This window comes from Sinocyclocheilus anshuiensis, unplaced genomic scaffold, assembly GCF_001515605.1.
Source record: "Sinocyclocheilus anshuiensis isolate Anshui unplaced genomic scaffold, SAMN03320099.WGS_v1.1 scaffold1215, whole genome shotgun sequence".
Taxonomy (NCBI): Eukaryota; Metazoa; Chordata; class Actinopteri; order Cypriniformes; family Cyprinidae; genus Sinocyclocheilus; species Sinocyclocheilus anshuiensis.
Genome location: NW_015540933.1, coordinates 145,531 through 158,911, shown reverse-complemented (window position 1 = coordinate 158,911; position 13,381 = coordinate 145,531). Strand labels below are relative to the sequence as shown.

Below are 13,381 nucleotides of genomic sequence, written 5' to 3'. Positions count from 1 at the left end.
ACGGACTGATCACTTGAGGAATGGAAAGCTGAAAGTTCCCTTTCATAGGAACTTCGAACTGCATCCTCTAGGGGTCGCTATGGAGAACGCCTCGTCGTGACCCGTGTCGGAAGTATAGATTGAAAAAACACCAACAACACGTTGGCCGGCGACAGCCATGACGTCACTACCGGTGCGACTATAGTATAAATAGGTGCCGGGAGAACACATCATCCTCTTCTTCGTCTTCATTGACTGTTTTGTTTGAAGCGTGCATTTCTGTGGTAAGAGCGATCTCTATTCATATCGTTATGGCGAGCACTAGCAAAGCATTTAGAGGTTGTGTGCATCCGTGTTGTCGTTGTTTAACATCTGATGACACACACGATCTATGCGTTATTTGTTTGGGCGAAGAGCACGCACGCGATGTCTCCGAGGGAGCAATCGGCGTGCACTGCGAGCGTTTTTTCCAAGGGAAAAAGCTCCGCTCTCGTTTGGGGCCAGTGCTCTGCTGGGTTCGGCCCAGCAAAAGCAGGAAATGTCTGAGGGGGGCAAAGAAGCTGAGGCTGAGCCTTCCCAATCCTCCTTGCCCTGCGTATGATGAGCTTTGAAAGTTATGGATCGTGCCACGGGAAGGCTTTACTTGCCGTGAAGCGGGCGACGTCATGGCTGTTGCCAGCCAACGTGTTGTTGGTGTTTTTTCAATGTATGCTTCAGACACGGGTCACGACGAGGCATTCCCCATAGCGACCCCTAGTGGACGCAGTGTCTCGTTCCCTACTCAGGGAACCATGGTTACATACGTAACCTGAGACATTTTCCGGTGCAAAGCTTAGGAAAAGAGGAATTGCACATGAATTATACGAAACCAACCATAAAAAAGTGCATTACATATGTCAGATTCTTTAAAAAGGCTCGACATTAAACAAAATAGAACATCAACGGCTTAATACTAAACATTAGCAGTTTTTTTATCATAATAATGGTGCAACGGTTGCTCAATCTAAAAATGAAAGGCAGCAAGCAGTAATCCAGAGCACTCAGATCTAATAATCTAATAACATCTACAGCAGAACAGTTGAAAAGGCAACATGATAAATATATAATGCTTTAGCACAAACATGCCATCATCATAGACATCTCTTTTTATAGAAATAAATAGTTGAAATAAACTGTAATCTGTCTTTAAATTATTTCCATCTCTATAGGACTCTGATACACATTCAATATAAAGCATCTATCATACACAGCATACTGCAAATAGCTTTGAACTCTGAAAGTCATCTGGTCAGTACGGCCACCACACGGGAAACCACATGTGGCCGGATATCCGTTAAACACTTCAGGTTATCTCTTTCTTTAGGTTGCTTTACAAATATTTACACTGTTTGTAATTCCTTCCTATAGAAACAACATATACATACAGTTTGTGTTTGTTTAAAGTCTTCAGAAGACAAGAGTGCCAGCGCACTCAAAAAGTCATTGTGTGGGGTTGTGGGTGAAGGTGGTGGGTTTCAGAGGAACCTATCCCGCTTCTGCAATTTCTTTCTTGAAGATGGTTTTGCCGTTTCCATTCTGGTCCACATTGTCTCATTTTAAACAGCCATCATAAAGTAAACTCAGGCAGTTCGTGTGAATACTCCTCTCATGCTAATTCAAGCCCCATAATGTGTTTTAAGACAGGAAGTAGAACGTTGCAACATAGAGTACAGAATTTGGACTGTGTGATTTCAGCTCAGAGACTGGCCAAGGGCAGCAGCAATGCCTGATGGGTAATGGTACAGCACTGAGAGAGGTCGAGACCAGTACTTGCATCGGTATTATTGCATCAGCATGTTTTTTTAAAAAGAAACTTGACGAGAATGGCATATTCTAGTTTCTTTGTATGACTGACTTCCAGCTAAAACACATTTAAGTGCTTCATCACTCATTTCTAGAGTAATACTCCAACAGAAAGCAAAACCTCACATTTCATACCATCTACTTAAAAATGCACCAAAATATACCATAACCTTTTTTCATTTAAAAACAAAAGAAAAAGTTAACTCACAATGCTGGCCTTGACAAAACGAGGCTATAAATATTTAATCTTTTTGTTTTTTTTTTTCTTTTCATTTTGTAGTCTGGCATGGCCTAATATGGCTAGTTCATTTATTTCATATTTCCATCAAAAAACAAAGCCAAACCCTAACCTACACATTTTATAAGCGAAGTTCTTGTAGATACTGTAAAGAACCTAATGTAACAACTGTATATATTTGTTTTTATCCCTTCTATTCAATTGTGCAGTGTGTACATTCAGAACTCAGAATCAGAATTCTCCATTCAGCAGAGAATTCTACCTTTAGAACATGGAAAGTAGCATCTGAAACCTCACCCATTCAGTTGCACCAGCCCGAGTTCCACAGAACAGTGAGTGATGGAGACGTTGACATCTGAGGTGAAACAGTAGGGTTACATTGGACTAACAGCACCATGAGCTTGTCTCCATCCCTCACTATTCACCCTTAAATTCCTTTAGGTAAGTGCACACCTTGTAGGGTATGACTGAACACCTTTTAGACTAATGGCACATTGGATATGACCAAAATTCAACCTTAAAAACAAAACGTCGGAGCTATGGATGGCACCTTATGGAGAAGGCATTGCAAATCTGTCTGGAACAACACATCCAATGATGAGAAACAAACCCTTGCCAGAGTGACCCTGGTCATGGGAATACGGCTAAAGTACTGGAGGGTCTGACACGAACACAAACAGCTTGGCTTCTTCATTCAGTTTCAACTTGCGCTTAAAGACACAAGATAACTGCAGGTAATAGTAATTTCTGTGGCGACATGGCTTCCCCTAAATATAGTCTCTGTAAGCCATGTCTGAAGCTGGTGATTAGGTTATGTTGATATTTGTCCTAGTAATACGGCTGTCCAGACGCTCTTAAGTGACGACTAATGAACAAATGCGTCTCTTCGCTGAACATCGGGGGAAGCAATCGAGCTGATCACACAAACACACACTCCCACATTACTAACTTAGCCATGTGCATTTTAAATTTGTGCTGTTTGGATTTCACGTTGATTTTATGATTCAGGTCAATCTCGAATATGAGACTGCTCCCTCCTGCAGCTCTGTGCTCTGAAGAGAGACGTCATGCTCTCTGAGATCTTATTAAAAGTTTAGTGCGTTTGGCAAGCAGGAGAAAAATCCTTAGTCTGTAACTGGGTGACTGTTGGAAAGGCAGCCATGGCAAGTAATTATGCCTTCTCGTAGAGTTTGTTCGTATTGTCTTTACAGACTCCTCTATTTGGTTGCGTCATATCAAAGCTAACAGATGCTCCCGTCTTGTTGTGGTAGACTGGTGTTTAGAGTTCAAACTGAAGCGGAAGTGTTTGATTCTTCCTTGTTTCTTCGAGGAGAGAATGACTCGATCAGGTTGAAATATTCGGTGAACCTTTATGTGGCTCTGGCCTCAACACAGCAGAGTTAGCACAAGCCATCAGCCTTCACATGGAGGATTTTGGAGAAACCAGGTCTTTTTTTGAGTGCCTGAGAGGAGAAGACAGAAAGGATATAAAGGAACAGGTGTATATTGTATGTATAGTTTTTTTTTTGAGCAAATACAACAGTGAGGTCAGGTCTGATTTGGTGGGACATTTCAGGATTACATCAATCTCTGCTCTGCTGAAGCACAACTGACAAAGAACAACATACCTGTTGTTATTGTGAACGAAAACTTCAAAATTGTTTTTGGTAAGTGAAATATTGCTGAAATAAAATATAAACATTAAATGCTAAACTTAAGCCTATTTATTCTGGTTAATTAGCAAGGCAACATTTCTAATTTTCACTTTTTTCTATGTTTAAGTACTAAAATGACTAAAACTAAACCATAAATGAAGCTAAATATAAATGTAATTAAAAAAATAAAATATTAAAAAATATATAAAAATGACAAAAGCATATACAGTAGCAAAATTACTAAAATGTAAATAAATATATAAATTATATTATAATTTATAATATAATAAATTATACATTATAGTATTATAAATATAAATTATATATTTATATTTATAATACTTAATTTATAAATACTTAATTTTAAATGATAAATTATAGTATTATTTATATATATATAAAAATAATACTACAATAACACTGAATTCTATGTTTCAACCACAGAGATCAATATTCCATAGTATATCTTAAAATTCAAATTACAATTGTGCATTCTATTGCTTCAACAATTCAAATCCAATTCAGAAACTGGAATTTAAAGGAACAAAAACTCCTGGCAAATTCTGTTTTAATTGACTATTTTAATTGACCTTTATGATAAATTCCTTGTTTTGTTATTTATTTGTATAAGTGTCTCTGAATACAAAATGGAAAATTGCCTGGCAGTGCAGCATTAAATTGACATAATCTGAGATTTTAAAATAACTCCTGGTAATCATAATGTATTTTGATGGGTTCAACTGATCCTGTGATGCGTTAAAATCATATTTTGCTTTTTACAAAATGAAACAAGCTTCCATCAGCAGAGCCACACAGAGGAGCCAAATCACTGAGATGATACAGAGCTGGACATTTGAGGACACTATAAATTTGCTTCCACACTGATGGTGGAAATAGACCGTGGGCAGTTTCTGAACAAGTACTGTACAAAATATTTTTTTGAGCCTCTTATGGAAATGATATATGATGAGCAATGCACTCTGTCATCTACAGCGGCCCATTTCAGCACAGCTTGTGTAAGACATTCTGCAAGTAACTTTAGCTTGAGTTTTCACGTGGGTGGGTAACCCCACTTCCACTTCCTCTCCCAGCATATCTAGAGTCAGAACAGAGAAGAGGCAGCTTCCTGCGTCCTCAAATGAAGCAAATGGATGAGATGAATCACTTGCATTTGACTCATGGCTCCTCAACACGGCAGCTGTGAGAGGTTCTTCTGCTTTCAGTTACTCATCTTTAGCGCTGTCTCAGACACAGGAAACCCCATGGCCTGAGACTAAATTACTACCGAACAGCTTTTGCTGGTAATTTTAGTCTGGCAGTGGATAAACGGATATGGATGGGTCAAATTTTTTGATGGCCTCAGATGTCTCAAAAACCTATCTATGGAAATGATTCCATACCTGCAGCTTGTTCACCATTTCATCAAAGAGTTTTCTGGCCTCGGGACTGTTAGGGTCTTCAAAGTAATCTTCTATACCGATCTGGACTACAATAGACTTCAGGTTACGGCACACACCTGTGAGTAAGAGAGTGAGGGCAGGGAGTCATTTCACAGGAAGTGTGGGCGTATTTCATGTCATGCATAGCTCCAAATCTAAAGATATCACCAAACCCAATGTTTAATCCGAATTTATGATCACACACTTTTGGACACTATCATTTAAAATGAACTGCAAACACAGGAGAATATTCCTTAGTTTCTTGCAATTCAATAAATGCTAATTATTAAAAATGCAATAATTTATTAAGAATTAAATTATTTAATTATTAGAAAATAAATAATGTATTATTGAGAATTTAATATTTCATTAAAATATCAAATTAAGTTGTATATTTTAATAAAGCATGATTCAACATCTCTGCCTTTGAAATCAGGCTTCCACTGGTTGATACTTGGTTTAGATTAGAAACAATAATAACGAATCAGGATCTGAATCAGTGAGTGTGGACTCACTGTTGAAGTGAAGCAGAGCTTTAGGAGTAACAGGAGTGGAGGTGAGCACCAGCATCTCCAGACCCTTTAGTCCCTCTCGGCACATCTCAGCAGCCACTTCCTGATTGATCTCACTGACGTGGTCCAACTCTAGAACCTGGAGCCTCATGCAGTTCCTCGCTGGAGATACATACACACAAACAGTCTATTGGCACACTGGTATAACTGCATTAGTCATGAAAAAAAAAAAAACACTTCGCTCCAAAAAGCTCCAAAACAACAAAAACACTATAAACTTTGTTAACGTAGTTCATACTGAATGTGCACTATATTAACAACTCCGTTAAAGGGGTCATATGATGCTATTTTAAAGATCATTATTTTGTGTATTTGGTGTAACAGAATATGTTGACATGCTTTAATGTTCAAAAAACACATTATTTTTCAAATACGGGTACATTATTGTAGGTCCTCTATGCCCCGCCTCTCTCAAACGGGTCGTTTTCAACAAAGCCCCCTCCTTTGACAAACGCAGTCTGTTCTGATTGGCCAGCTGACCCAGTGCATTGTGATTGGCCGAACACCACAAGCACACGTCGGAAATGTAACGCCCCTTACCATAATCGCAGCTTCAGCTTTCAAAGTAAATATCAAGACAGTTAATAATGTCGTTAGTTTTACCATCAGTTCAAGCCCGAAAGGGCAACAGAGTCGCGGGACAGACACAGTGATGATGCAGTACACAAGCCGCGGTTAAGACAGCTGACGCTACTGTGATGTGACGCTGTCTCTCTCTCTCTCACACACACACACGCACGCGGACCCAGTTAACTGCCCGGTTGGTACAGTGCTGGAGTTCTTGCAGGCCCGTTTCTCCGCAGGGTTGACCCACTCCACCCTGAAGGTCTACGTGGCGGCTATTGCGGCCTACCACGCCCCTCTTGGTGGCCAGTCAGTGGGTAGACAACCCCTAGTTACACGTTTCCTCCGCGGTGCGCTGAGGCTGAGGCCTCCGGTACGATCTCGTGTCCCCACGTGGGACCTGGCTGTGGTGCTACAGGCTCTCTGTAGGCCTCCCTTCGAGCCTATTGAGGAGATATCTGATCGCCTCCTGACTATAAAAACTACCTTTCTTCTGGCGATATCTTCCCTCAAGAGAGTTGGGGATCTGCAGGCCCTTTCAGTGGCCCCGTCTTATCTAGACTTTGCGCCTGGTCTGGCCAAAGCGTTTCTGTTCCCACGAGCGGGATATGTCCCTAAGGTCCCCTCCTCTGCACCGCGGCCTGTCGTACTCCAGGCCTTCAGTCCTCCTCCCTTTGAGGATCCAGACCAGCAGAGGCTAAACTGCATGTGTCCGGTGCGTGCACTGGATGCATACGTCCACAGAACTGCCCTGTGGAGGAGGGCGGACCAGTTGCTTGTTTGTTACGGTCCCCCTAAGAGAGGTCTGCCGGCAACTAAACAGACCCTCAGTCGGTGGATAGTGGATGCCATCTCCAGCTGTTATGAGTCCTCTGATCTCCCTTCGCCGTTAGGGGTCAAGGTTCACTCAACTCGTAGTGTGGCAGCCTCTAAGGCTTTTTTAGCGGGTGTCCCGATGCAGGACATCTGCAACGCGGCGGGTTGGTCCACGCCCCTTACCTTTGTTAGGTTTTATGGTCTAGACTTGCGAGCCACTCCTGGCTCTTCTGTCCTCTCGCCCTAGCTGTGCAATCTTCCACACTCAGCAGAGACTTAGAAGTCTGGCGGCGTGGGCATTCTCGTTCCCCTAGCGTTTTCGACGCAGCTCGAGTTCCTGAAGAGGAACGCCTCAGGTTACGTATGTAACCCTAGTTCCTCGAGGGAACGAGACGCTGCGTCTCGGTGCCATACTTCCGGTGTCCCTGCCAGCGCTTGCTTCATTCCTAGGAGCTGACGCTGGTCTCACCGCACGTGCTTTTATAGCCTCCTGGTCATTACGTCACCCGCCGTGACGTCTCGCCCATCTATTGGTCTGATTACACACGAGGTTCAGAGCCCGTCACGCTGAAGGGCGTTCCCCCTAGCGTTTTCGACGCAGCGTCTCGTTCCCTCGAGGAACTAGGGTTACATACGTAACCTGAGGCGATCTTCTTTATGCACCAAGAGCTTGTAACACTCCAAAGAGAAAGGAAAACTTGAAATCGCATCATATGACCCCTTTAATAAACAGAACAGATGCAGTCCTTCTGAAAAGCGAGACACTGAGGACAGTAATTGAAAAAATCAGTTTAAATTTCTGATCAAGTTTTCTTAAGTGGTCTATGTACGGCTCAGATGATTTGAACATAGCTAACTGCAGTCTTGTGATTCAGAAAGGCTAAAACCATTAAATCTAAATGAGGATGCTACAGTAAAGTAGGATAAATAACAAGCAGAGTCGAAAATGGCTCATCTGCTATTTATAATCTATTTATAGTAAAACTGTATACCATAAACATGTGGCTCCGGGTTACTCACAGCAGCATGTTAAAAGTGTCATTTCCGATGTCTCTTTGTCCCAGTTTTTAATGTGAATAACAAGTTAGACTCTATGCTACATTGGTAATAGGTTTGAGTGATGTTCCCTTGCAATGCTGATCTGAGAACAACTGTATGGGGTAGTGTTATATTTAGATAAATAATTATTTTCAAGGGATGCTGGTCATAAATCAGAGCAGAAGAGGTATCAATAACCAAAGCATAGGTACTGCTTTTGAGAGAAAAATAAAGTAAAAACAGATAAATTAATAAAATATCAATACAATATAAAAAAAAAAGTTTCCTATTTAAAATATATTTAAGAATGTAATTTCTTTACGTAATTCATGGCGAGGCTGAATTTTCAGCATCATTACTCCAGTCTTCAGTGTCACATGATCCTTTCGTAATCACTCTAATATGCTGATTTGCTGCTCAAGAAACATTTCTGATTATCATTGCTGAAAACTTAATTCTTAATTGATGCTTAATAGTAAAATATGGAAAGGATGATAAATGTTTTCAGGATTTGAATAAATAGAATAAAAATAGAATGTTCAAAAGAACAGCATTTATTTAAAATAGACATTTAAAATAATATAAAAGTCTATTTCTATTTTAAGGTTAATGTTAGCCATTAACTGCAACTTTTGCCTCAGCAAACTCCGAATTTGCTGCTTATTAATAGTTAGTAAGGTAGTTGTTAAGTTTAGGTATTGGATAGGATTAGGCATGTATGTTCGTGCAGAATATGTGCTTTATAAGTACTAATAAACAGCCAAGATGTTAATAATAGGCATGCTAACAAGCAACTAGTTAATAGTGAGAATTGGTCCCTATACTAAAGTGTTACCGCAAACACTAGTTTACTTTCACTCACCCAAAGAAGCCAATCCCTGTATGCCACAGCCAGCTCCGCCCACACCCAGTGCTCGCAGGTGTGGCCAGCATCTGCCAATGGTCTGCAGGCACCTGTTACTGAAGCGTGCTGGCTGCTGACTGCAGAAAGACAATTTACATTTTCAATTATTTACATTAAACTTTAAAATATATATATATATTTTTTTCCAATATCAAAGACAAATGCTCAAAAAAGAAATATGATGATGCATTTAAATTTATACAATATTTAAGCTATCAAGCCATGTATAAACAAAAATCTACAACTGCCTATGAAACAAGTAAGTGTATTTCAATCCTACCATGGATGCAAAGGTGCCACCTGTAGTGAGATGATGTCTCTGCAACCAGCTCCCAAAGCCCAGATAACTTCTTGTCCAACAGGGTCTGTCGCACTCCTAAGACATCATCAAAATCAACATCCGAGAAACTTTCTCTCTCTGCCTTTGCAAACCTTGTTATGGCCCGGCAATGAGAACTAAGCAACCAAATACACTGATCAATATGTTAATTTCTACTCTGACCTGTACTATCCTTGGACATGATTAAAAAAAAGCTTTTTTGCTAATATACAGTTGTGGTCAAAATGATTAGAACACTAGCATTTTCACCAGCTAAAAATGGCTTTAAGTCAGTTATTTCTATCTTTTGCTGTAGTGTGTCCGTAAGAAATATCAGTTTACATTTCCAAACATTCATTCTGACATTAATTGTAATAATGACATGAAGAAACAGAACAAACTGAGACAGACTAAATCCAGAAGAACTGTGGCAACGTCTCCAAGATGCTTCAAGAAACCTACCTGCAAAGCTACAGTACTGTTAAAGTTTTAGGCACAAATGCTGTAAAATGAGGATGCTGTCAAAAATAATGTCATAAATAGATTTTTTATCATTTAACTTCTATTAAGTAAATTAAATCAACATTTGGTGTGACCAGCCTTTGCGTTTAAAGCAGCTTTTGCTCTATGTGCACCTGCGCATAGTTTTTCAGGGAGCTTTGCAGGGAGGTTTCTTGAAGCATCTTGGAGACGTTGCCGCAGTTCTTCTGGATTTAGTCTGTCTCAGGTTGTTCTGTTTCTTCATGTCATTCCAGACAGACTGGATGATGATCAGATCAGATCTCTGTGTGGAGCACTGGCTGTTGTCAGATCTGGAAATCTCACTGGATTATTACAATTAATGCCAAAATGAATGATTGGAAATGTAAACTGATATTTCCTACTGACACACTACAGCAAAAGATAGAAATAACTGACTTAAAACCATTTTTTCGCTGGTGAAAAAACTTGTGTTCTAATAATTTTGGCCACCACTGTATGTATGCATTTTATTATATATAACATAAGGATGTATGAAGGCCAAAAGGATGTTTGCATCCTTAAGGGATACGTGATACAATTTATTACTGCTTACTGAATAAATAATTAAATATACATGAAAAATTCATTAGAGTTGATATTATTTTCATCAAAGCAGTTTAGTAAAATGGTTTTCTAGCACAGTGGCTATTAATACAGTTTAGGAGTCATTATATTTAAATGCTTATGTATGCAAGTTTTGTGAGTGAACACAAAAGCATTGAAATAAAATGTTTCTGCCCATCTAATTTTTTAAATGCTAAATTATATCTAACAGTTAGTTAGTCATTGTAAAAATAAAAATAAAATGTTTTCATCCTTAAAGTATACATCATCCAATTCATTACATGATTGCTTACTGAATTAATAATTAAATAGATATGAACATTTTATTAGAGTTGATATTACTTTCATTAAAGCCATGTAGTAAATTGGTTTCCTGGGGACAGTGCTCATTAATACAGTTTAGGAGTCATTATACAATAACATCCGCCTGTAAAATGCTGCAACTGACCAATCAGAGTCAAGTATACCACAAAGCTGTGTAATAAAAGGATATATGGACAAAAAAGACCAAATAGTGCTCCCTTGTGGACCAACCTGTATGTGACAGCCTGTAGAGCCCTGCAATAACAGCTCGCCAACCACAGAGAGCGATCGGTCAATAGATTCGGACAATGAGACACCTTCAGGATGAGCAGATTACTGCCAGTAGCTTTCAACAAAGCCTCCAGACCCTCCTCAAGACAGCCACTAAACACAAAAGAAAAAGAGGCTATTAACACCATCTATTAACATGTCAGTTTATATTATGACTACAGTGACCAGACGTCTTAATAAAGTTATGACCCATACGCAAATGTAATACACAGCAAGTACATACGTTTTTGCTTCATAATATATAATATATATGAAAATGTAATATATGAAATCTATTAGAAATTGGAACTATTTGGGCCAGATTTACTAACAGCTTGCGCCAGCGCAAACCGTCTTTTGCCGTTAAAATAGTACTGTCAGGATTTACTAAAGACGCACAGTGAAGAATTAGTGCTGAAAAGGGCCTGACCTTATTTAATATGCATTTCAATCATGACAACTCTCGGAAGACAATGTTAATGTATTTGGTCTTGGCGGAATAGATTTGCTACGTTGCTGCTGCTGAATTGCTGCTGCTGTTGGTTATTGCTGTAGTTGTAGATTATTGCTGCTGCTGCAAGCAAGTACAGGAACTTGCTACTGCCAAAGCATACGGCGATACAGTGCTGTGAGTATTTAAGACATACTGCTGCTGCACAAATAGCATATTAAAATAACCCGTAGCAGATCTATACAGGTGGAGCTGGGGAAGGTGGTGGGTTTCAGAGGAACTCTGAAAGCACGCTGCAAATGCTCAAGTGAATGCTAACCAGCCATTTAAATGTAAAGTAGCAAGCTCATTGGCTGCGTATGCAACATGAACCAATCAGCTTGTGCCAGGTCGTTTAACACTGCGAATATCATCAGTTACGTTAATATACAGACTGAACTATACATTTGTAGGAGTTTCCCTTTCAGATGCAAAATTTATGGGAGGAGAGTATTAAAATGAATCACACAACGCGATTTACAAATGTTTGCACTCGTCAAATTACTAGTATTTGCACCATTATTTAACGCCCCAAAAAAGCATGTCTTAACCTATTTTGCGATTATGTTGCAAGTAGATCAGCCACACTTGATGAGCATCAACTCTGCTTATTTGCGACTACACTAATTTGCGCTGTGCTTGGTATATTGCATTGGTCGATATGTAAATGAGATCCTGCGTCTGTGTTCTTTGATTTGTGCGTTGTCAGTAAATCACCCACAGAAATTTCCACGCCCATCGACGCTGTTTTGGAATTGCGCTGTTTAGTTAACTGTTAATTTGCCCTGTTTAGTAAACCTGGCCTATATCTAACCCATACATATATGTAAGTTTATGTATGTGTAATAAATGTCATTTACATACATATCCATAACATAAACGTTTAATGAATTGTCTAAGACAGGATATTCTAACATCTAAAAATTACGCACTTTCAGGTTTAAATCCACCAAATACGCAAATTCTATGTTTGTCATGTAAAAAAAAAAACCTGACAAACTCTTTGATGAGGTTTTCGACTGGCACTCTGGTTGAGGTGATTTAGCAGAGCAATTAACAGGCTGCTCATTCTGTTCCCTTCTCACGCTGGATCTCTGAACAAGCACTTCACAACTGTCAAAGACTGTGTGAGCGAGTGAGTGCGTATCTGTTTGGTGTGAAAGAGTGATGAGAGGATCAGAGAAGAGTGCAGAAAGTAATAAAAGAGCGATGAGAAGAGGAGGAGGTGCGTGGAGCTGTAGGAAGGCAGTAGCCACACAAACAGCAGGGTCAGTATGGTACAGTAAACAGCAAGTGCAGTGGGAGACCGTGTTACCGTGTGCTCTTCAGATACTCCTCCTTTGTCTCTTTTCTGCCCCTCTGCCGGGGTTTGAGGTTCTGGAGGATGAGGGAATGCGTCTGTGTGCACCACTGAGACAGAGTGCACAGGAACTAAACAAACAGTGAGAGACAGAGTTAGAAAGCTTGGCCTTTTTCAGGACTATTAGCAGTTGCAAAATACGTGGGCTGCAGATAATTTTATTATCTCATTCAGATCTGTTAAATGTCTTTTGGGTCACTCCTACAATGCAGCACATTTTCATCTCGCCATCATACATATATACATAATAAATATATATTTAGTATGATCTTTAATAAAATATTACAATCACAATTTTTAAAGTTGACATTAAATATGATGGAATATTATTATTATTATTATTATTATTTTACATTGATCACAATATTACATTTCACTGTTATATATATATATATATATATATATATACATTTTTTGTTTGTTTTCTTATGTGCCTGTCATTATTATTATTATTATTATTATTATCATTTTATATTTATCAGAATATAACATTTCACAATTACTTG

The 13,381-nt window shown here is 39.3% G+C and overlaps 1 protein-coding gene across 1 annotated transcript in view; it reads right to left on the bottom strand.

Annotated features, from left to right (window-relative positions):
* Positions 1–2,156: 2,156 nt before the first annotated feature.
* LOC107689471 (F-box only protein 41-like) overlaps positions 2,157–13,381 on the bottom strand; it is a 38,022-nt gene continuing 26,797 nt past the window's right edge. The window contains exons 6-12 of the mRNA XM_016487467.1: positions 12,831–12,946; positions 10,987–11,139; positions 9,328–9,423; positions 9,006–9,124; positions 5,669–5,827; positions 5,115–5,230; positions 2,157–3,522 (exon numbers count right to left, since the gene is read on the bottom strand). Of these exons, the coding sequence (XP_016342953.1) occupies positions 3,460–3,522; positions 5,115–5,230; positions 5,669–5,827; positions 9,006–9,124; positions 9,328–9,423; positions 10,987–11,139; positions 12,831–12,946 (822 nt within the window). The 3' untranslated portion in view covers positions 2,157–3,459. The remainder of the gene's footprint in view (positions 3,523–5,114; positions 5,231–5,668; positions 5,828–9,005; positions 9,125–9,327; positions 9,424–10,986; positions 11,140–12,830; positions 12,947–13,381) is intronic.